This window comes from Agelaius tricolor, unplaced genomic scaffold, assembly GCF_023055355.1.
Source record: "Agelaius tricolor isolate 1412-34295 unplaced genomic scaffold, bAgeTri1.0.p SCAF_16, whole genome shotgun sequence".
Classification (NCBI taxonomy): domain Eukaryota; kingdom Metazoa; phylum Chordata; class Aves; order Passeriformes; family Icteridae; genus Agelaius; species Agelaius tricolor.
This window is the reverse complement of record NW_027269276.1, coordinates 14,066,662-14,091,440: the sequence shown is the minus strand read 5'-3', so window position 1 is coordinate 14,091,440 and position 24,779 is coordinate 14,066,662. Positions and strand designations below refer to the sequence as shown.

Sequence of the window (24,779 nt, the reverse complement as noted above, 5' to 3'; positions counted from 1 at the left end):
AAGAGACAGATTAAGAGGACTGTTGTGACTTCAATTTATAGGTACTTAAATTCTGCCTCATTTGAAGATTTAGTAGGAGTTTAACATCTGTTGTTGACAAAATAACTTCAAGCGTTTCCTACAGAAAATGAATGAAAGGGAACTAAGAGGTAACATCTTCCATTACCTGGTACAAGTACACCCTAATAAATCATAAGAAGAGATACTTTGGTAAAAAATTAAAACATTAGTATTGTACTTCTGGAATACTTCCAATAACAAACAGATCAATTGTTCATTTCCTAAAGCGCGACAAATCAGTGGCCAGAACACGCAGGAATCACATTTGCAGTTAGGTTGGAAAAGACCTCTGAGATCATCGAGTCCAACCTGGGCTGAAATCAATGTCAGCAGGACCAAGGCAGCGAGTGCCACGTCCAGTCCTTCCCTAAACACCTTCAAGGACAGTGACTCCACCACCGGCCCGGGCAGCCCGTTCGAGTGTGCAATCACCTTTTCTGTGAAAAATTTTTTTCTAATGTCAAACCTAAACCTCCACTGGTGCAGCTTGAGGCCGCGTCCTCCCGTCCTGTCGCTGTTCCCTGGGAGAAGGGAGCCACCCCCACCCGGCTGCACCCTCCTGGCAGGGAGTTGTAGAGTGGTAAGGTCACCCCTGAGCCTTCTCTGCTCCAGGCTGAGCCCCTCAGCCGCTCCTCACAGCGCAGGCGCTCCATGCCCTGCAGAGCCCCGAGGCTGTCCCCGCACACGGCGGGGCCGGGACGCGGCAGCCCCCGCTCCCCTCACGGGCAGGGCGGGCCCCGGGCGGGGCGGGCGCTCCGGGCCAGGTGCGCCTCTCCGCGCCTGCGCAGAGCCGCGCGCCGGCCGCGCTCCATCCGGGCACCGCGCTCATTGTGCGCGCGGCCGCCGCGCTCGCCCGCCCGCTCTAAAATGGCCGCCGCCGCCTCCGCTCCCGCCGCCGCCGCTGCGGGGGCTCCCGCGGCTCCCGCGGCGCCGCCCACCGAGAGCAAGAGGATCAGCGACCTGCGTGTCATCGACCTCAAGTCGGAGCTGAAGCGGCGCAACCTGGACATCACCGGCGTGAAGACGGTGCTGATCGCCCGGCTCAAGCAGGTGAGCGGCGGGCGCAGGCCCTGCCCGGTCCGCCCCGGCGGCCGCTGCTGCCGCCCGGCTCCGGCTCCGGGGGCGGGGCGCCGGCGGCCCTGCCGCTGGCCTTGCCGCTGGCCCGGTGCGGGGGGCGGGACCCGTCCCCGCCGCGCCGCCGGTGCCCGGCCCGGGGTCCGCCCCAGCGAGCCCCTGGCGCTGTGAGGCCCCTCCGGGTCGGGCTGGGCGCGGTGTCCCGGCTGGCGGAGCTCCCCGGGCCGGCTGTTGGAGCTCGCCCCGCGGCCTGGCGGGCGAGCCCCGCGGCAGGCTGTGGCTGAAGGGTGTCCGTGCTTCCCGCTGCCCTGTTTTTGAGCTGCCCTTAGTGCCATTATGGATGGCGGTGTGGCCTTCTGGTGTTACGTTTCCAAAGAGAAGCGTGCGGGTCCTTGATAAGCTGTACTTCCAAAGTGTCATTTTAACAGCTGAAACTCTCTGCGTTTATCCTTACTGTTCCCTTGCTCTTCTCCAGCTTTAACACAGAGTGTTTCGCTAAATATTTTTGAGATGCCGAAAGAACTGTTTGGCTTACAGACTTCTGCTGAAGTCAAACTGTCCAGCTTTCCATGGAAAGCCATTAAAAATTGTAATTTTTTTTCTCATTTAGGCTATTGAAGAGGAAGGAGGTGATCCAGATAATATTGAAATAAGTGTTTCAGCTGACACACCCACCAAGAAGCCAACTAAAGGCAAAGGTTAGGATCTGTTGATATACTTAATATTCTTGCATAGGTTTTTTTTTTTTTTTGCATGTATCATCTTAAAGAAGGACTGTGGTCTATATTTTGGGTGCAGTTGTGACTTTACTGTTTATAGCTTTTGTTATATAAGAAGTCCTTTACCTTGCATGTCTGTTGTCAGTCACCGTATGTAGACAATGTATGGGGATGCTGGAGAAACATATATTGAGAGAAATATAGATAGATGGAACATGACTGGGATTAGAGGTGTGTGTTTTGAGGTAGTGCCTGCAGTGCCCCCAGCTCCTGGAGAGCTGTGCCGTGTGTGCCGAGTGCTGTAGGTGAGCTGGGGGGGTTTGGTGTGTGCTGTGCTCACAGATCCTGAACGTGGGCTGTTCCAGGTGTGGGTCCTGGCCACAAGGATCTGTGTGACAGCAGAGGTTCTTGAGCCATGAGCAGGTGCTGGACTTGGCTGGGGATGAGGGCACAGCAACATGTGGTAGGGGGTCCCTCCCTGAAGAGGGCTGTGTAGTGTGGGTGTGTTAGCATGCTCTCTACCGAAGACAGGATTTATAAACGTGAATTTTTTGAATAGGTGTTGAAGCATCACAGTGGAATGTATAATTAAGAGATTTTAGTGTTTCTCTTATGAGAAATGAATATTTACATAAATATTTTGTGCTGATCTGTTTGGCAGTGATTTTTTTTCAGATTTTTCAGCTCTTTTCTTTTGCCTGAGAATTTAAATACTGTTTTGTAAGTTTGGAGTCTGGGGGATCTTAGTTTGTGTTTTCTGTTGTTCTGGGAGCATCTGTGATCTATTAGTACTGGGAAAGAACCTGTCTGCTTTATGCACAGCATTTTTCATTGAACAGACACACTGAGAATGTTCACACATGTGCTACAGGGGCCTGAACAGTCTTGTGGCACTGTCTCTTGTCATGGGCTGAGTTTTGTGGTGAAAGTGATTATTCAGTCAGTCTGGTGCTGTGAACGGTGAAATCAGTAAGAAAATCTGTCTCCTTAGAAAGTTTGAATAACTTTGCACTTTTCACACATGAGAGAAGTGAAAGGAAATGAACTTTCAAATGTGGTTTCATATTTTTTTTCTATGGCTTTACTTTATTCCCTGCTTTAGAAAGGTAGCTGCTGATTAAGATAACTACATGGAAGCTGAATAAGGAAACTCTTCCCACAGTTTTTCATACAGAGATCTCATGGCTCCATGTTCTGCTGTGACAAACACTTCTCTTATCTGCTGCTTTTTATCCTACTAGTCTCCAAACTAATATCATGATATGCATCATGTTCTTGATCTGGTTTCTTGGGCAGTTGGACTGTTTTGTTTCTGCAGAGGTAGTTTGCCAACCAGTGCTGCTGCTGCCTGGGGCAGGGCTTCAGTCGCTCTTCCTGCCACCTCTCCTGTGCCCCAGATCCTAATGCATGCATATGATATGTGTGATCTTGGTAAACCTCAAAGGAAAACACAGTTTGTGAAGTTCTTATCAGTTCACTTTGCAAGCTCAGGAGTTTATCCTCATTACTTTTTAGATTACAAAAGTCTTATGAACAAATTTTGTGCCAAAAGTATGGAAAGTTCATGGAACATGAAAAATTTCATTGTTTTGTTTAGGGGAAGTATTTTTAATTGTATTGGATTATTTCTAACTGTGTGAAATAATACATTGTTTGATTTTTAACTACTCACTGTGGGGGGTTTTCCCTCCTTACTGACTTTGACAGATTGATCCAGGCCTTTTTGCTAGTGCTTGTTTTCCCCCCATCCTGCAGCTTCAGACCAATACTGATGGGTCTTTAATTATTTTACTACTGGACAGCAGTAAAATTAATGACATTACTAGTTCTGTAGTATTTTTCCTTGTGCTATTATTGCTGTACAAGGGAGAGTAGGAGTATTAGGTACTCATTTACAAGGAAAATACATCTTCAGGAAGGGCCAGGGAGTGGAAGTGATGATTAAACCTACTCAGAGCAGCCAGAAGGGGAGGCCAGTGGGAGGGAAGGTTTTACTGAAGCTCTTAAGGTCTGTGGAAAAAGTGTGATTCTGATTCCCTAGCACTGTCTGTTAAAACAGCCTGGTCTGGAATATTGATAGAGGAGGCCAAATTAGAGTGGGAATGGGGTGTGTGGGGGGGAGGGAATGATACATTTGTCTTTCCTTGCTTTTTTTTTTTTTGTGTGCATGTTTACTAAAAGGGAGAAAGAACAATACTCAAAAGATTAAGAATGGGCCTTTATTTCATACAATTTGAAAAATGCTTGCAGAAGGATTCTGTAATCCAGCAAGAATCCTTGATCGGTCCTCATGTGAAGTTAGTAGAACTTTAACACTTTTTCCAGATGCTACTTTAATTAAATAATTAGGGTAAAGAACTACAGAACAGCAAATCAGATTATACAGGTGTATAAGTAAGATCAGTTGGTTTTGCCAATTGAAGTTTGAAAGGAACAAATGCCAAGTGCTCCTTTTTTAAGTGCCTCAGCTGTGCTTCTCCACCCTAGCATTTAGTAGCTATGGAGGAATTTCCCTTTTTATAAAAAGATGACAGTTTTTGGGAAAAACTTACCTTTTCAAGCCTGACCATTCTGCTGCCTAGTCTGGTATCTAGAGGAAGTTACCATACTACTAGCATGAAATAATTTTCAAATGTTTCTGATATGAATGCTCCTTTGAAGGATCTGCAGTCAAAAATGCTGTTGGATATTGAAATATTACAGTTGGTAATTGAAAATTACTTTCCTGATGAGTTCTGGAATTATTGTGGGTGAAGAACAGATTTTAGGCTGATAATATTTAACTTTGGAGAATTAATATGAGCAAAGATGTTTATTTGCTGCTCGACAAGCTTCTGAGGCCGGTTATATACCTGTTAGTTTGTGTCTTAAGTACCTCTCCAGTTTGCAACTGAATTTCCAGTTTGACAATACTGTTTCTTGGATCAAAAGCTGACAGCTGACAGTGGCTGGCTTGTACTATTGCACAAATAACTTTGACTTCTTTATTAAAACTGTTTAGTTACTTAAATATAAGAACAAAACAAAGTAAACTAAGTTGTACGCTTGGTTTTTGCAGACCTTTCTTTCTAAAAACAATGAATGACTCAGAATTGTGTTTTTTAGACACAGTAGAAGACTTAAATATTCCTGTACCTCATGGTACCATTTCAGAATTAGAAAAGGATTGTTTACTTTTGTTAATATTGTGGCAAATGATACTTTTCTAGTTGCACTAGACCTCTTAATGCTATAGAGGGTTTATTCCACTGTAAGGATTTCTCTCCTCTTTCCCTCTTATCCTATGTTTTTGGTGAATCTTTAGCATTAGTGTGACAGAACCCTGTTGGGAGTTTCAGCTGGAATACCAGAAGAAATACAAACACTAATTCTTCCAAAATTTTCTGATAAGTATGTGTCACTCTGCTTCTGCCTGAGATGCAAATACCTAATCTAAGAGTTGTCCAGAATACACTCTTCTGTAATTCTGTAAACACTCAGCCTGAATTTCTCACATGGAGGACCATGAATAGGTAGAATAATCTTGTGCTACTGTAAATGAAATGAAAGATAATCTGCATAATGTAAAACCAACAAAGATGTTCTAATTCTTCTACTTACTTATAAGGAGAATATTTGTTTTCTGTGGAAGAGTCTGTTGCAATTTTATGGTGTGTAGCAATTGCTGTTGCCAGAAAAGGGATTGAGCATGGCTTGTAAAGGAGTGCCATCACTCCAAGGTAAATGAGTGTTTGTGTTGTTAAGCACCCAGATCTGTGGTGAATGCTGCATACACACTGACATTTTCAACAGCCACTGCTTGGATAAACCTGTACAGAAACTTGGGTGTTGACAGCTTGTGTGACTGGAGACCAGCTGTGCCTCTTGTCTGCAGAAGGCTCAGCTGCTCTGGCTCTGTTTATTAACTTACCCTTCAATCAGGTCAGCACTGGTTTCCAATAACTTCAGAGCAACAGCCATTTTCTGCAAGGTGTGTGTTGCAATCTGATTTTAGTTATGAGAATTTAAGAGCCAAGTGTGCCTTTAAGCAGCCCACTGTAAAGAAGTGTCAGTCAGACAACTGTTGAATTTTTTGTGGATGCTGGCTTTTTGGCAAGTTGCTGTACCAACATCTGAGAACTGTCTGTATCAGAACCTTGAAATGCCACTTTTGAGTGGCATAGTGTAACTCTAACTGAAGCAAAGTAACCTGAAGCACAGAACTTGAGAGGGAGAGCGAGCTTAGACCACTTTCTGGCTTGAAGCTGAAAAGTGAAGGTCATTGTTCAGGTCTGGTTATGCTTTGGAATACCTCTGGTACTCAGAGTAAGTGGGACTTGCTACAAAGACAACAGACATAGTATAGAAGGGCTAATGAAATCATTACTTCATCTAGCAGCAAATAAAAGATACAACAGCTTCATTACTGACTGCTGTAACTTGTTCTTGATGAGAACCAGTCAGTAAAACACAGTTCTCTAGCTGCTATTGCATAAAGGTGGGGCTAACTTGAGGTAGCTTTGCCATTGGTTTGGTTTTCTGTTCTGTTCCCTATAAAGTCTCAGTTCTAGTCCACCAGCCATACCTCCTCAGGCAAAATGATTGAAATGATTTAAATAGCTTTCATGATAGTCTATGCTAGAGAGTTGCTAAATGTGTTGGGCATCTGCCCTGTGTGCTTGCCTGTCTCTGTGTATGCTTAGCTGGACATGGGATGCAGGAAAAACTTGGTCTTTCAGGTTTAACAAACAAACTGAAATGTGAGAGGGTAAAACAGAAAGCAGTGGAATGTGTGTAGAAATCCTTGCAGTTTCTCATTGCTTTTTATTTATGTTGAAGATGTCTGGGATCTGTAGATTTTATCACAGAATGCTAAAAAGCTAGCACAAAATTTGAGTTAGTCTTTGTTTCAGGCATTAGCTGTGATGCACATCAGAAACTGTCCAGTGTAAGACCTCTTCCTGAGAAGAGCTGGCTTCCCTCAGCATACCTGTGCAGGGGGAAAATCTCACGAATCTATTGCATTACAAGTATAAAACTGGACTTTCTGTGGGTTTGGGGGTTTTTTGTTGGTTTGAAGTGAAGTAAAATCAGTGACATTGACTTGAGATTTGAAAGTTTAAATCTCATGTTTTGCAGTCACAGAAATAGGTTCTGCCATGTGCCTTTTCCTGGAGATCAGTGTGTGCCTGTACTGAAAACAGCAATGTGCTTCTTCTAGGAGTATGGTCAGAGTGCTGCCCTTCAGGGAAATGAGTAAAAGCAACTGGAATCCAAGCAAACCCAAAACAATAGTGTTGCTTCTTGCCCTGTAGTTCAGGACTTTCCAGCTTTGAAGTGCATTTAAGAACTGCATATGAAAGACCACAGAAATTAATGGCTGTAAAAATTGAGTATTTCAGCTAGTAGAGATGTCCATACTGTGTTGAACTTTGCCTTATGGTTTTCTTTTATATTCCTTTGAAATAACTATAAAGTTGGTTTAGCCATTTATTAGAGGTTGAAGGGAGCAGGGAAGATTCTATGCCAAAAAACGAAGCATTAAGTGCTAATTATGACTGCCATCTCATTTACATTTGAATTGACCCTGAGTTTCAGTAGAAGATACAGTAAAGATACTTCCTAACAGAGCTGCTTTTGTACCTCGTGCTACTGAAAACTGTTGCATTGGCTAATCTTTGATAGACTGAATCAAAGAGACAGAATGTTCTTCAGAGGCTGTGTTTGTGTGGAGATGTTAATGTCTAGTGTTCTTAGGTCTTGTTTTTAGAAGAGTAAGGAAATGCAGTGGGTTCCAAAGGGAACTGTGGCTAGTCATCATCCCCACAGAGACATCTCTAATAGAGAAAAGTGTGCTGTGCTGGAAGAGCAGAATTCCTCAATGGAACAGGCCCTTAATACAGTAAAGCATATGTGGAGAGCAGAGTGCTGCACCTACTCAGTTCTTCTGCCTCACTTCATCCTCTACTGAAAAAGGTGGCTTGGAGAGGCTTGTGATTGCCATTCTTGTGGATATTCAAAGATGCAGCTAAATGAAGCCCTGAGGCATTCTGTTGTCCTTGGAACTTGACTGTGATTTTCAGCAGGCAGTTGGGTGGGCTGGATGACCTTTAGAAGTTCATTCTAACCTAATTTCTCAGTGATGTTAGTTACCCTCTAAAGCAAGACCTTTCCAAAGTCACAATGTCTAGTTAACCTCAGTAATTCTGGAAGTGTTTAGTTTCTAGTTCAATGTTCTCCTGAATTCCATTGTCACTCAAAATAGAAGGATAGGTATTAAGATCACTGACTTAGATGTAACCACTTGTTTATTGAACAGCACTGATTGTTCATTCTCACTCAGCTGACATTTTATCTCCTTATCTTAAAAATTACTCAGTTTTTGGAGGGCTATATTATAGTGAACAATCCAGCTAAACTAGAACAAGTGGAGAATAATAAAGTAAGGCCAAAGACATAATTAGTATTAAAAGTGTGCTCTACATAGCAGATCTAGCCTCAGCATATCCCATCATTTCAGGTAAAAAGCAGGAAGCTGATGAATTGACTGGTGATGCTTCAGTGGAAGAGGACTCCTTTGTCAAGGTAATAAAAGTATGTAAAAACTTTTCCCATTTTGTATTTAAGGTCAGTGTTTGACTTCAGTTAATGAAAAAGCTTCCATTTTCTTTGTGGTAATTTATGTGGAAATTTGGATCATTTTTACTGTATTCACAGTGTGATGCATAAGGGTATGAAGCTGGGGGGTTTTAAAACATGGTATGAATTTTATTGTGCATGTGAGACACGGCTCCAGCAGTGAAACACTGATTCTAGCAGTGATTTTTTTAGAATAAAGCTAATACTTTTAGTCATACTAAGTATTTGTGTTCACACCAAAAGGAAAGTGAATTGGAGACTCAAGATGCAAGTGATCAAGATGGAAATGATGAATTGAAAGACTTTAAAGAATCTGTTGAAGATGAGAACTTGAATTCTAAAGAACTACCATCTTCAGAAAAGAAAAGATACCATGACCTGGAGCCAGTGGAGACAACAGAAGATGTGGAGAAGGATTCTGAAAGTCAGGTACTGGCTATATTTTACCTGAATTTTTATCAGCAAAATGTACCTTTTTTTCTTAGTGTTTGTTACTGGGAAGTCAGAACTAGTTTTTCAGTTTGTCTTGCTTAACTCTAAAATATAGGTTTTCTTTTTTACTCTACTTTACTCTTTTCTTTCTATTTGCCTTGATTTGTATTTGAATAGTCCTGAAACAAATGTGGCGCTGATTGATAAAATTCTGCCTGAGTCCATCCAGAGTTAGTTCCTAAGGGATTCTTTTCCCTTGTACTGGCAGTGACTTGTGCCTTTCAGTTCAGTGCTCAGATTGTTTACATCAGGAGAACTGCTCATGGATGTTCACATTGTTGAGTGTGTATCCACTTAATATTTACTTAAATATCTAATGGAATCTTGACCCCCTGAATGTTTGAGTGTCTTGTAAATAGTTTGCTTATCTTGTCCCTTTTCTATTTCTATAGGAAAATGAAGGTCCAGACATAGAAGATTACACTTTTCCAGCTGTCCATGTGAGTTCTAAATCCATTCTCTTAAGCTGATTTTCGTGTCTGTTTAGTTGGAAAAGATCACTTTAGACTGGTTTTTCTGTTCCAGCGTGCATGTTAGAGTCAGATGATGTAAGGCTGTAAAGGTAAACTGTATGGGAAGCTTTCATTCAAATATTTAGTAATGCAGATAATTGTGATACCAAGTAAGTTGACCAATTTAAAGACATAATTCATGTCTACAATTTAGGACTATTCAGTGCATAGATTACACAAAGAATATGTTTCACACTCCCTTAAAAACACATCAGAGGGCTATGCCAGATGCTGTTGTAGTATGTACGGCCTGTACAGGAGTTTACAACTTCTGTTTAATGTAGAAGTTTGCCCTGTGGGGAGTGTGGAATGGGGCATGGTTGTTTAGGGATGCTTTTTGGTTTTCATACTAATATCTGATATCTTTAAGTTCAGAAATTCATTCTGAGTTGCATGGAACTGATGTCTGGAAAGTGACATCTCATACAGCATCTCTTGCTCTGTAAAGCTGATGGGAAATAAGTAAATACCCATCAAAATAAGAGTTTCATTTTTATGTAGTTACTGGAGGGAGGCTCCCTAGTTTCTGACTTCTCTCTTGAGCTTTTAAAGCTAATGATGGACTGCTTGCATTTCTCTGAAAGCAGTAATCAGCAGCTTGGCATCCATTCTGAAGGCTTTGGTAAGACACGGAATAGTTTAGAAATGTCCCATTGAGTTGAGGGGGTAAGACAATATCTGCATGTCCCAGTCAATTGCAAACTGCAAGTGTTGCAGATAAATATCAAGTTATTTCATAAAGAAGTTTCATAACTTTTTTAGTGATTTGACAAGGGAGCTGCACAAGTTTGGTTCCTGGATAATCTTTGGAAACAGTTATCATTTCAGTATTTGCCTTCATACAATAGAAATTTTATGAAAAATACAAACTGTTCTGCCTAAAGTTTCAAAATAGGAGACATTTAGTGTTGACTTCCTTTTCTTGCAGGATGGGGAAGATGAAGAAAATGAGAAAGGTATGTCTAAAGTTTAATAGAGTTAAGAGGTTTTACTCTGGTAGAGCAGGCAACTTTCTCTTGTAACATTCAATCTCTACTAATACTAGGCTTATCTCCAGCACTAAGTATCAGTTGTCTCCTCATTGAGCTCAGCACCTGGAATCACTGCAGTCAGTTTATTTCACTCCTAAGAGTTACTTTACTCTTAAGAGTTGATCACAGTATTATCAGTTACTGTGGTGGATGTATAATCTATTTGCAATACTATGATTCTTAATAAAACCCATAGTATTCAAGGACTGATTTTAATACACGGTAAGTGTTGATGCCAAAGCCTCCAACTTGCACTGCAGTAACTGATGTTGAGTGAAATGCTGCACTCTCACACTGAAGTTGAGCACCCCACAAATGTATGGACCATCATATGCTTGGCTTACTGTCACTTAGAAATACCACTTGTACATAGGATGGTAAAACAGGTGTTTGCAAACCTGTGGAGTGGCTACCATTTTTTATGCTGTGCTCATTAGTGAAACTATAGAAGGAATGTAATGCATTTGGGCAAACAGACTTCCTGGACAGAAGTCATAAGGATTCTACATTTTGTGGACTCGAAAGGACATGGGACACCATCACTTTCCACAAGATGGAATGAACACATTACTGAAGCTACAGGATAAAACTACAGACTCCGTGTTTACGAGGGACCCCATGGCCGAAGTGTCTCACCTGTGCAAATCCAAGAAGATGGAGATGTCTCTGTGGGACTGAGATGGAAAATCTTTCCGGTGGATGAAGATTGAGACCATTTGTCTACGAACTCTGGATTAAGGCTCACCCATCCATGTTCTGCAGCAGCCTTGTACAACTCACTTGACTGCCAAGCAACTGCTTGGGAAGGAAAAGAACAGCGAACACCGAGGTGGAAGATTGGCTGGAATTCTCCAAGACTGTGATTCTTTTGGATTTGGGAAGGTTAGAAGTTCTGGAACCAGGAAGATTCAAAGACAGATTAAATCAAACTGTGAACATCCAAAGCAGCTATGTTCTTCTGGAATGCTCAATCCTAAACTGGAAAATGGATACTTCTTATGAAGAACGGGTATCTCCAGGATGGAACCGTATTCTCCCTCCTAATGTTTTGGTATTTGTCTCTAGAAAATGTGTTTTGCCATGAAGAATAAGTGATCCTGGGTAAAGGATTTATATTTGTGTTAATACACCTTGTGTTTTTTTCTAACCTTCCATCAGTGCTAATAACTGGCTTTGTATTTTCTAGGTCCTATTCTAGCTTATGCATATGAAATTGTTTAAACTTCTTGTTTTGCCATATTTATTCCTGTTAAATCCTCTTAGATAAAGCAGGTTCTGGTGATGGTACACAAGAAGTATCTAAACCTCTTCCTTCAGAAGAAAGCCTAGCTGAGGCTGATCACACGGCTCATGAAGAGATGGAAGCTAACACCTCTGTGAAAGAAGCTGAGGATGATAACATATCGGTTACAATCCAGGCCGAAGATGCCATCACTCTGGATTTTGATGGTGATGACCTCCTAGAAACAGGTAAAAATGTGAAAATTACAGATTCTGAAGCAAGTAAGCCAAAGGATGTGCAGGATACCATTTCACAGAGCCTGGAGAAGGAAAGCAAGGACTATGAGGTGACTGAGAACCATAAAGATGGTAAGAAGGAAGACTGCGTGAAGGGTGATCCCGTCAAGAAGGAAGCCAGAGAAAGTTCAAAGAAAGCAGAATCTGGAGACAAAGAAAAGGATACTTTGAAGAAAGGTCCCTCGTCTACTGGGGCCTCTGGTCAAGCAAAGAGGTTTGTTTTTCTATGTCAGTTCTTTACGATACTGAGTACCAGCATTCAATAAGATCACTCTACATTAAGGGGGTAGCAGCAAGAATCTTATAATTAGTATCCTATGCTCCTGCCTGTAGGTTTTTTGACCGCCATAAGTTACTTTTTAAAATTCAAGATCTTCGTATAGACACTATGTCCTACTGATTGCATTGTCGAATTGTCAGCATTTATTTATTTTTTTCAAATTGACGATTTTTTTAAATGTCCTTGTGATGATGGTAATGAACAGCTATCAGTTCTAAGAACACAAAATGAAGTCAAGTCCCCGTCCTGAAATCTGGAGAAGATTGCCATATATCCACTGAATAGAGTTGTCAGAAAATCTAGATCTTCAGGCATCTTGGGGAAAATCAGTGCAAGAATCCATAAGGGAATCATTTGTTCAAATATACAGTCTGGCCCTTTTTCATTTTTATTTTTTGAAATGTTAACTTGTCTGTTAGTGTTAGTAGTATAAAATGCAACACCAAATTCTGTAGTTTCAACTTTCTTCTGATTTTTTTAATTTGCTTCTCTAGCTCTACTAAGGAATCTAAAGAAAGCAAGACAACATCAAAGGATGATAAAGGTAACTATTATCAATTAGAGTAGTATTTCTTGAACTAAATGCTTTCCTGACTGAGAAATTGCTTGCCACGTAATAAAATGGTTTATATGATTGAACCCAGCCATCTCTAGTAAATTATGCTAGAGGTACAGTAGTCATTTGTTATATGTATGTGTCCATATATTTTGTTTCTCCTTATGCCAGGTTTGTCATAAGATTAAAAATACTTATTCTAAAGACTTGATCAAAATATATTCTTCTATTGCAAAATACTTCCGGGAGGAAATTCATTTAACATTTCCCAAGTCTTTGTTTTGATGAGAAGCTGTAATTTTCAGATAAGTCTGCTATAACTTAGAGCAAAACAAGCAGAAAATAATTGCAAGTACTTAAATGTAATGACAATTTTTTTGTCTTGTTTGTAACTCTAACTCATTTTAAAATAAACTGAACTCTCAGACAAGTACTATAGCTGAGATGCCAGCTTGCAGAATTGCACTTGTGGCTGTTTAATGTATTAAATTTGAACCTTGGAGTTTCCACCTGTTTCCATAAAACCCTGTATTAAGATTACAAATTTGAAGAGTGGAGCTCAAGAGCACATTAATGTCACCAGTTATACTGATGCTTCACGGTTGAACAGATGCATTTGTGTAAGCTCATGCGTCTCCTTATTTACCTACTCCTTTTCTGCCAAAAACCTTTGTCAGAACCTCTGGCATAACACTAAGGAACGAATGAAACTTTACCTGATAAATGAATTTGAGAGGAAATTTTTGTGGCAGACATAATTGGGTCTTCTGTAGATGCTTACAATGAAACTGAAAGCAGATTTGCTGTGTCCTCATTTATGTAGCATATGTGATAACTGTGAGAGTAACCGTTGTAAGGCTTTCTAAATATACACAGCCAAAGCCAGGATAGTGGCTGTTTAATGGTTTTTATTGGTGGTCTAAGTGTATCACAGAACCATAGAGTATTATGGGTTGGAAGGGACCTTAAAGATCATCTTGTTCCAATGCCCTGCTGTGGGCAGGGACACCTTCCACTATCCCAGGTTGCTCCAAGCCTTGTCCAGCCTGGCCTTGGACACTTCCAGGGATGGGGCAGCCAGAGCTTCTCTGGGCAACCCCTGCCAGGGCACACAGGGAAGAATTTCTTCCTTATATATCTAAACTAATATCAAGATAACCTTAGTATGACAAACTAATATCAAGATAACCTTAGTATGACCATAACTGAGAGATTGCCTTTTGCTCTTAGTTAATCTTGATGCATTGAAGAAACAAAACCATCTTTTTTTCTCAAGATGGTTCAATTACCTTTTAAAACTCTGCATATCACCAGATTTTCCAGCTGTCAAGATGGAAACTAGTTCTGGTCTTGCCTGTAGGACTGGCTACATTTTAACATATCCCAAAGCAGTTCATTTATTTAGCAACAAACAACAAGCTGAACTACATAACTGAGGACTGAAAGATACTGGGAATGAGATTACATGAATCTCTTTTGAGTTCTTATTGCTATGTTGTTGCAAAAGTACCTAATATATGGGGTGAGGGGAGTATTTAAGGCACAAAGTGTTTTTCCAGCTTTTATTTAGTATTTTCTTTAGAACGTGGGAAATAATTTTGGTGGGTTGTATCTAGTTCTACATCCAGTAGTATTTTAAAAAAACTGCTCTGGATGAAGCCAATACTCTGAAGTTGTGGAAATTGATCACATGATTCTGGTGGCTGGGATTATCCAAGTCCCCTGTATTTGCCTTTCTGTTGTCTCTGTAACTTGAGCACTGTACAGACATCATGATGGAGAACAAATACTGTGTGCAAAAAACCCCTTTTTATGGATGGTAGCTAATGATAAGAGCCAGATGTTCAAGCTAAATGCACATACCAAGATGAGAGTAAAGCATGCCTTTAAGAAAGATTTGTATTATTTTTCTGTCTCTATCCTTTGAGTACAAGCTAACCAAACTTTTGGTCTCAATACCTGGTTAAATGAATGAAATCTTATGGCATGTATTTTTTTTTCTATAGAAATCTTTTCAAGAAAGGTAACCAGATAAACAATTACTTAGAGGTAACAGGCTAAGTTTCTCTTTTCAGCAACACTTTAGTAAAATATTCATGGTACCTTTGTCTCCTTAATTTTTTGGCTGTTTGTAAAACTTGTTGCAGGAAGCGCGAGCAGTGTTAGTGGTAGCAGTGGAAGTTCAACTAGAAACCTCTGGGTTAGCGGACTGTCTTCCAACACAAAAGCTGCTGACTTGAAAAATCTCTTTGGCAAATATGGAAAGGTATTTTATGGGGTGTGATACCATGTGTGCAGTGTGTGTCTATCCCCCCCCTCTATTCAGTTACAGAAATTAATACTTGATTTAAGTAAAGGTTTGAGAGGAAATGTCTGACCAGTGCAATCTAAAACCCCATATTGCAGCAGTAAGAGTGTATGCTTACAGGAAGAGCCATCTATTCATTTTATTAGCAGTTTTTCTTCCTGTGGAGGTAAGATAAGTACAAAAGAAATTTCACAAATACTTGAATATTCTGGTCAGAACTGGCTTTTAAAATAATGATGGCTGTGTTCCTTTGTAGCAACTGTATTTAACCATGAGTGCAAGATAGTGCACTAACTGATAAAATTGTAATTACAAATAGTGTTTCTAGAATAGAACATCCTGCTTTGGGAGATTGTTTTTAAAATGTGTTCTGAAGGCTTATGAATGGGAAGAATTGGTAAAAAGATGTCACGTTTAATGTATCATGCTTTAGGGACTCTTCCAATGACTTGATGATTTTTTTTTTTACAGTCTGCCTAAATTAAGTCTCTTTTCCTAATTTTGGTTAATTGAAACATAAAAATTCCATAGAACAATGTGGAAATCTTGAAAGCTAAACAGTCTTCTAAACCCAGAGTTCTCATTTTCCCAAAGGAGTTGCTGATAACTCTGTGAATTTGTAGTTTCAGTGTAAGCCTGTGCAGGTATGGCACTATTGTATCTTGGGAACTAGTTAGAACCTGAGCACTGTGACTATCAAATATGTGTATTGATTTTGGCATATCTGATGTTTCCAATGAATTTATTAGGTGATTTTATTTAATGCATTCACAAGTGTGGACACCTGAGAGTATATTTTGTTGAAACTTCCAGTTACTTGGCTGTTTTCACTGTAAAGCTGGTTGGTACTTACATTTATGTAGCTTCCCAGTTTTAAAATTGATTGGGAAATACTTCATGACTGTACCATGACAGTCTAGACAGCTAAAAAGATAAAATTGATGACAGCTAGAAAGATAAAATTGTCGCCTTTAAAGCATGACTATGGCAAAAAGACTGGCTCCAGTGGCCATAGAAATTCTAGCAAGGAGGAGCACAAAGGTTAATACCTTCTCAAGAAGCAGATGTCAGAGCTGACTGCTAAAATGGCTTAACTGACACACTTGCTAGATGACTTTGAAGAGTTGGCTCCCTTATTAAGTCACTACATAATACTGCTGATACCTTCCTGGCATTAATTGGCAGCTGCTGACTTTTTTTGTGGGGGTTCATCTGTCAGAGATGAACCGTCAAATTCAGGTCAGTGGTGTTTCTGTGAATGAATTTTGCCAATAACTGAAGAGTAGCATTTAGATAATGGCCATGAGGAGGTGACTGGTCAGGAGAGGATGCAAGCTATAATATTCCTTGATGTGCAAGTTGGGATAAAGTTCTCAAAGCTTTTGAGAATTTGGGAGTGTCAGTCAGTCTTTCTAGCGGGGTGGGAGTTATGTTGCTGGTGAACTGGGGGGGTTGGGGTGAATTTGTTTTGTTTTCTTATATACGAGTGTAAAAACCTTACTGCAATATACCATACCTTCCTTAGAAATGTCTCTCTCAGAACCTGAATTCTTCCTGTTTGCATAGGTACTTGGTGCAAAGGTGGTCACAAATGCACGAAGCCCGGGGGCAAAATGCTACGGCATAGTAACAATGTCCTCTAGCACAGAAGTGGCCCGGTGTATCGCACACCTGCACCGCACAGAGCTGCACGGACAGCAGATCTCTGTGGAGAAAGTAGGTTTCATTCCATGAAGACTTTACCCAAAATAGACCATCTTTTACAAGAATCTGCACTAACCTATTTGCTTTTGAAAACAAAAAAAAAATTAGGTGAAAGGTGATCCCTCCAAAAAAGAATTGAAGAAGGAAAGTGATGAGAAATCTAGTTCGGGTAGGAGCGTAGGAGATAAGAAGACTGCATCAAGTGACAAAGCCAGCAAGTAAGGAATTTCACATCTTCTGAAATTGTGAAAATCCTCTAAGCTGAATTTCCCTCATTAGATTTTTGTGCTCTTTTTCCTAATAAGAACTCCATCAACCAAAAAAGAAGAAAAGAAATCAGAGAAATCTGAAAAAAAAGAAAGTAAAGAAACCAAGAAAACAGAAGGTAAAGATGAGAAGAATGATAATGGAACAAGTGGCCCTAATCAAGAATCCACTAAAAAAACTGAAGAAAAGAAAAGAATAAGTATGCCATATAGCCATATTTCCTCCTGTTGAATCTGTGTGTCTGACTTGTCTTGGGGGCGTGTTCTTGCTCTTACTGGAAACCAGACAATTAAACAACTGTTCTTTTTTAGACTACAGTAACACATTTATTACTTCCATACTTTATACTAATATTTAATTACAGGCATGTACTGGTATGTTTCTCCTACCAGTACCAGTTCACTTCAGAGATTTAGAAATTTCACTAAGGAGAATTTTTAATAGGCAAATAGAGATAGCTGTGTGTGTGTTTTTAAACCTTCTTTTTTTTTTTTTTTTTTTTTTTTTGTTTCCCCCCTTCACTAGGTGGTAAAAGCCCAGGTCAAGTTGTAGTTTTAGACCAAACAAAAGGAGACCAAGGCCACACTAGGACAGTTAGAAGGGGAAGGTTTGATAAAGTAAGTATCTATAGATTTGATGCAATCCTTACCTGATTTGATCCTACCTTGCAGTTGATATTTGCACTGAAGAGTCAATAAACTATCACTAACTGTTAAGCTTAGATAGAAGCTTTGTATGCTTTGGGATTGCTAAGTCCTTAATCATACTTGAACGTAGCATCCAGAAATCTCCCTAAATGAATGAGACTTCTGAAATAACCATTGTAATCTCTATCTATAGCCACAGATATTGAGGAACAAAGAGCGTATTATTCAAGAGAAAGTGAAATTCAGGGAATACAGGGGTAGAAAGGATATCTTGCCTTTTGAAAAGATGAAGGAACAGAGATTGCGAGAACACATGGTTCGGTTGGAAAGGATACGACGAGCTGTTGAACTGCGAAGGTAGTAATTCAACTTCTTGCTAAAGGCTATTGTATACATTAATTGATCAGATACTATATTTAGAAATCTAATCAGAATGCATTCTGTCAAGCCTTCTAACCAGATGTTAAAGTCTGGGACTCTATCTAACATAGATACCTAAGATACCTAACAGTATCTTTATGGGAATTAACAAACTTCAAAATTTTTTTGTAATCTTTTAATAGCTATATATGTACACACACAGCCTAAAGTTTGTTACAGTGGGGGGTCTATCTATCTCATAAGTGTTACTGCATGCCAGTTTTCTTTTTGGAAAGGTGAGAAGTAGACTAAGAGACAGGGCTAAAAGTAGTGTTTGGTATTTGCTTGTTTGTTTTCACACTGAGATTGTTGTATGTCTAAATGACAAATCAAGCCTAATACAATCTTGATCCTTTAAATAGACCAAATGGCTACACTGTTCTGTTCTGCTGTTTTCAGTTAAATGAGCTGTGTTGTTAGCTAGGTTTCCCAAAACAACGGGAAACAATTCCTAAGCAAAGGAATTCCCAGCAAGCATAAAGCTTAAAGGAGAAAATGCCTTTTGTGCTTCTTCTAGGCTGTATTATGGGAGGTAAAAAGGAGAAAGCAAAATGAAGCTGTTCATGAGTCTACTAACCAGTGCAACTCAGAGTGGTTATGATTGGCTGTCTTAATTTTTTGAACAGAAAACCCTAAGTAAATGTTTTGTTAGCTTGGAGAAGATAAGAGCTAAAATAGCATTTATTTTTTAGGTCCAATCATATTCTTGGCTACTGAGTACTGTTGTTGCTGTGTGCCACGTGACAAATGAGAATTCTAAATTAAGAATAAAATACATCAAGAAATGGTTCTTGAGATAACTTTACCTATCAGTTGTGTGCTAATGGTTCTGTAGATAAGCTAAAACCACTTTGGCTACTTGGGGCTGAAAGGAATAGACTTGTGGTGCAAGGACTTCTGTGAAGAGCTTACTCTGAATTAATTTTCGAATGTCTATGTCTAAGGTGATGTTAGTTTTGGATGACAGAATTTTTCAGATGAATTTCTGCTCCCTCTTTTTCTTCAGGCGAAGAGAAATTGCGGAGCGAGAGCGGCGCGAGCGAGAGCGGATCCGGATAATGCACGAGCGAGAAGAGTGCCTGCAGAGGGAAAGGGAGAGACTGGAAATTGAGAGGCAGAAGCTGGAGAGGGAGAGGATGGAACGGGAGCGCTTGGAGAGAGAGCGTGTTCGGATTGAACAGGTGGGCAGAGCTGTGCTCTGGACTGTGCAGGAGCTCTTTGGAGCATGGCCCAGTTTGCCCTTGCAGGGAATTTTGCTCTTTACTCTTCTACCCAGTCCTTTTTCTTCCCTAAGACCCAGCCAAACATTCCATAATTCATATTGTACAACAACGGGAATCTTCATCTTGTTTGCTTGGGAGTAATTTGATGTAAAATGCTTGCTACTGTAGCAGCTATACAAGTCAGTCTCCAAACATGAAGTACAATAGATCACTTTGTCTATACAATTCCTCCATAATTTGACTAGATTTTTCCTATAGAATACCACTGCAAACTTCAAGAAGTGTTTCTGGGCAATAAATACAGTAGTAATACAAGAAATTACCTGGAGACATTTTTGTGTAACAGCCAATAGCATCTTCAGACCTGTTGTCTACTTTTTAGAGAAATTTTCCCCGTGCTCTTTAATCTTAGATGCTATCCAAGGATGAATTTTATCAGATAACTTTTAGCAGAAAACTGACAAGGGATATGTTTGGATCCTTGCTAACTGTTCTCTGGGTATCTCTAGTTAAGACCTGCTCTGTTTTTGTTCCTCTGGTGGCAGGAACGTCGGAAAGAAGCGGAGCGAATCGCGCGGGAGAGGGAGGAGCTGCGGCGGCAGCAGCAGCAGCTCCGCTATGAGCAGGAGAAGAGGAATTCTTTGAAACGGCCACGGGATGTAGATCACAGGTAATTCTCAAACTGGGCGTTTGCAGTGCATCATAAAAAGAGCCTTGTATCAGATTTGAAAATGCATTTGGACCTGAAGCAGCTCTTCTTCACAGAAGAACTGGATTTCTGGTATTGGTTTGGTTTGACATTAGTTTAAGACAAACAAGAAACACTCCTGGTCTTTAGCAGGGAGCTTTGAAATTAGAGAAGCATCCCATGAATTAATTCTTATTGTGTGGGAAAAAGCCACAATCTAGAGCATTTGCTGAGAAAAGCTGTTTTGCCTTAGTGGTTGAAGCTTCTACTTTAAGAATTTGTATTTCTGCTAAATGGATGGTTAGTTTTGGGTGTTTTCTTAAATGATTTTGTCTACTACTCTTCAAAGGTTCTATCTTTGTCAGTGGCTTTCCAAAGGTCAAATGAGCATCTCCTAAAATAGACAACTGACTCTCAACAATTTTCTGCATATTAGGCCTTGATTTGGCTACACGTGACTGATGAGGGTTCCTTTGTTTTGGCTAAAGGAGAGATGATCCTTACTGGAATGAGAGTAAGAAGATGGCTCTTGATACAGATGCACGTTTTGGCCATGGCTCAGATTACAGCCGCCAGCAGAACAGGTTCAATGACTTTGATCACAGAGAACGAGGCCGATATCCAGAAGGTTCTTCTGTTCCATCATCTTCTTTTGATAGGTAAGTTTAGATAATGGAGCAGGTTTTTGTGTGCCAGCATCTCTGTGGATTTCACTCCTGACTGTTCAAAACTGAACGTGGTGCTAAAGGCTTCACACAGTTCTGATATAATAGAATTGCAGTACTGTCCTGACATTTCTTGTGTCTTCAGGACTGGCCGCTTTTATCATGGAATCTAATCTGCTTTTCTCTGAGGACTTTAAATTAGCTACCTGGTGGCCTTTTTTTGTGAGACATTTCAAAAGGATTTTTGCAATTATTCCTTCCTCTTTCACATCTAGTCACAAGTTCCTGTGGATTACCTGTGTAATTTACTGTGCAGTAAATGCTGGTTCCAGATGGAACTTCATGGTTCCAGTAACCACTAGTAAATCTAAGACCACATAATTGTACCTTCTGGAATTCTGCTTTTAGGTTGCAGTGAAGTAGAATTGTACTGCAATTCTGACTTGAGAAATACAGCATTCCCCATTTAACAGTGGGCAAAAAGGCGGCCCTGTAGTTGCTTAAATTACACTGAACAAAATAGGAACAAATAAATGCATAAAGAAATGTTTAACTGGCTGTTAGAACTGAAGCTCAAAATTATAATTGTAGAAATAAATACAGTTTGGGGTGGGAAGGATTTCTGTTCCACATATATAGTAACAAACAACTAATGCAAAGATGGGTGATATTTTATATCCTTATGCATGTGCTTACACGTGCAGAGAAAGGTGAAAATGGGAAACAAGCAAATGACTCTTTCCTACTTTAACAACTTAGGCGAGATCGTTTTGTAAATCAAGGTGAGGCAAAAAAGACTCGCCCTACAGCACGAAGAGAAGAGCCAGGCTTTGAGAGATACCCCAAGACCTTCAGTGAGTCCAGAAGAAATGAACCACCACAGGCAAGAAGCGAACTGCGGGACACGGACAGGCGCGAGGTGCGGGGAGACAGAGATGAGAGGAGAACGGTGATCATTCACGACAGACCAGAAATCCCTCACGGCCGACACCCCAGAGACACCGCTTCCAACCCACCCCGGCAAACCAGCTGGAAGGGCGAGGGAGGCATAAGCACAGACAAACGGGATGGCAGGTAAATGTGCTGACTGACCAGGGAAAGTAGTGAGTCTTGTAGAATTCATCCATAGTAGCAATTCCTCAAGAATTAGTGTGTAAAGAGAGGATAGATCCTCTCCTCCTAAAGAAAAGCATTGTAGGGTATCAAATGCTAAATCTCATCTAGGAACTGGTTGCTGACTCCCAGCAGTTTGTTTTAATCATGAGTAGCAACACAGAGTTAAGAGGCTATTGTGTAGAATGTAGATGTAAATGAGTAGCACGTGAGCTTGAATTATTTAAAAAGCCACACAGATTTAAAGGAATGCTTCTAAGAAGTCACTGCAGGTTGCTAGGAACCACAGGAATCTCTGCTGTCTATATGTGCTGTGATTTGGTACCAATTCAACTATACTGAAACCCAAATTTTGATGAAAGCAATTTTTACAGAGGCGAGCGGCCGGAGCGGTCGGGAAGGGAAGTGTCCGGCCACGTGAGGGGAGCTCCTCCCGGGAGCCGCAGCAGCGCCTCCGGCTACGGGAGCAGGGAAGGAGAACGGGGCGTGATGGGAGACAGAGGTGGAGGACAAGTGAGTCACCTTCTTGTGTTTGTGTGTGTGAAGGAGAGGCTGGAAAATGCAGGCTCATGCTGGAAAAATGACCACATAACATCATCAGAATGATTCGCAAGCATTCTGCCTATCTTCAACTTCATTTTCTTTATGTTAAAGACTCTTTTTTAGTAACCCAAAAAAATTACAGACAAATTACCCTATTCTTCTTGTCCGGCATCTTTGTTATCATAAAGATAATTTGTTATCATAAGATAATTTGTTATCTTTATGATAACATACATATTGATTATTTTTATGAACAATACCTGAGAGAGTAGATGATTAAGCTTTTGAGAATTTGTTGTCACCTTCTCAGGGTTTTAACCATACACTCACTGCCTGCTATTTTCAGTGCAGTTTGTAATTGTAATTTGTAATGTGATACTGAGTGAAAATCCTTCTGCAAGACTTGTCTTTAAAGACTACAGATTAACTCACTCCTGTGGTAACCCCTGAAGTATTTAAAAAGTATTAATGTGTGATGGTGTTCGCAGGGGTCTTAGGATGAGGGAAGAGATGAGGATCTGACTCTGTGTTTCAGAAGGTTTGATTTATTATTTTATGATATATATTATATTAAAACTATACTAAAAGAATAGGTGAAAGGATTTCATCAGAAGGCTAGCTAAGAATAGAAGAAGAAAGAATGAATAACAAAGACTTGTGTCTCGGACAGAGTCTGAGCCAGCTGTGATTGGCCATTGATTAGAAACAACCACATGAGACCAATCCCAGATGCACCAGTTGCATCCCACAGCAGCAGATAACCATTGTTTACATTTTGTTCCTGAGGCCACTCAGCTTCTCAGGAGAAAAAATCCTAAGGAAAGGATTTTTCATAAAATGTGTCTGTGACATTAATGTTCTTCCTGAGTTTTATGCCAGTGATAATGAGTTCCGGGCAGAATTGGAAATAAAGTATGAGTTTGTGGAACCTCACTCACTGCATACCCACACAATTGTTATTAATTTTGTTAGCTAGAATTCACAGGAATATTGTAAACATGTCTGAGCAGCCTGTGGACTGAAATCTTGAAAGACTTGTGTTTATTCTATCAGCTGTAAGCTCATCTTTCTGGACAGGCCTGTTCCTTGTAGGTGAACCAGTCCCTTCTCTGTGAGAATGACTGTGTCACTTTCTCCCCAGCACTACAATGAGGACAGACACGTCGTAGAACGCCACAGTCGTGAAGCTGGACCAAGGAAAGAGTGGCATGGACCTAGTTCTCAAGGAAGTGGCTATCATGACACAAGGAGAATGGGAGATGGCCGTGGAGGAGGGGGCATGATGGCCCCACATACAAGGTACAGAAAGCACTCCTTCCTCTCCGTCCCCTACTGAGCCCCTGCAGGCTGTGGTGTCCTTAGCAAGTGCAGCAGGGTCACAGCCCCAGCCCCACCTGCCTGGCCAGCACAGGGCTCCCCAGGGCTGCTGCACAGCACTGAGGGACTTCTTGCCAAGTCTCTTCTCCTGCATGTTCTCAAATCTCTTTTGAGACTTACAGTTTAGCAGTTGATAGGAGATGTAAGAATGTTATTACCTGTGCACCAGGAGTTTAGGTATATATCATAACACTTTTTTTTAAAACTTCTGTTTCCAGTAACTCTTCACCCATTAATAGAGTTGTACAGATCACAGGCAATTCCATGCAGAGGGGAAGTGGCTCAGGATTTAAGCCATTTAAAGGTGGACCTCCACGAAGATTCTAAGATCTACAGCTGTTTGGTTTCAAGATAACTTATTGAAATTTCTTGTAAACTTTCTCTGATTAAGAACAGGAAATCTTGTCTGGAAATCCTGGTTAAATTTTTTTAATTTAACATGATTATTTTCCTCTCAATTTTGGAGGCATTTTCATAGTTACGTTGTAATTTTGGATAGTTTTTGTGTATCTTTGATAAGCATTTTCCCTGAGGCACTAGAGCTGTGTAAAAAGAAATTGGAACCAAAATATTTGTTAATTCTGTACAAAAGGATAGTTTGCAGCTGTGTGCTAGTAGTTTGATTTGCCAACATTAGCTCTGTGGTGTCATGCTTTAAGGTTAGCTACTTCTCACAACATCCACAATAACCTCCATTTTGAAGGTTGTCCAGACTATTATCTCTGCTTTCTAATTTGTAGAGAAATAAGATTTGTTCTTTCATTACTGGGTATTATGTAACCTATTTTTGCAGAAGGTACTGTTACATTGAGTGCATTTATGTGTATTCTTGCAAATGTATTCTTTTGAAATAAACCTTCATATTCTGTATAGCTTCTAGTAAGTCTTTAAAGCAGTCTTTGGGGAAGGCAGGCAGAATTAAAGAGACATGTTGGTATAGCAAATCAAAGCATGGGTGCCATTA

At 40.5% G+C, this 24,779-nt stretch overlaps 1 protein-coding gene across 8 annotated transcripts; it reads left to right on the top strand.

Annotated features, from left to right (window-relative positions):
- The first annotated feature begins 696 nt into the window (after positions 1–696).
- On the top strand, positions 697–24,687 carry SLTM (SAFB like transcription modulator). 8 transcript variants are annotated; one of them, XM_071441650.1, is made up of 21 exons: positions 697–1,110; positions 1,745–1,832; positions 8,353–8,417; positions 8,715–8,900; positions 9,356–9,403; positions 10,404–10,431; positions 11,824–12,238; positions 12,799–12,848; positions 15,008–15,126; positions 16,735–16,884; positions 16,981–17,090; positions 17,178–17,338; positions 17,665–17,756; positions 17,980–18,143; positions 19,213–19,387; positions 19,975–20,099; positions 20,606–20,776; positions 21,542–21,856; positions 22,270–22,408; positions 23,580–23,737; positions 24,034–24,687. In XM_071441650.1, exons 1-21 carry the CDS (start codon positions 712–714, stop codon positions 24,140–24,142), a joined length of 3,267 nt encoding a protein of 1,088 aa, XP_071297751.1. In that variant the 5' UTR covers positions 697–711; the 3' UTR covers positions 24,143–24,687. The 8 variants fall into 8 exon arrangements, with proteins under 8 accessions (XP_071297751.1, XP_071297750.1, XP_071297745.1 ...); XM_071441649.1 differs by having other exon boundaries at positions 11,770–12,238; XM_071441644.1 differs by having other exon boundaries at positions 11,770–12,238; positions 22,258–22,408.
- The last annotated feature ends 92 nt before the right edge of the window (positions 24,688–24,779 follow it).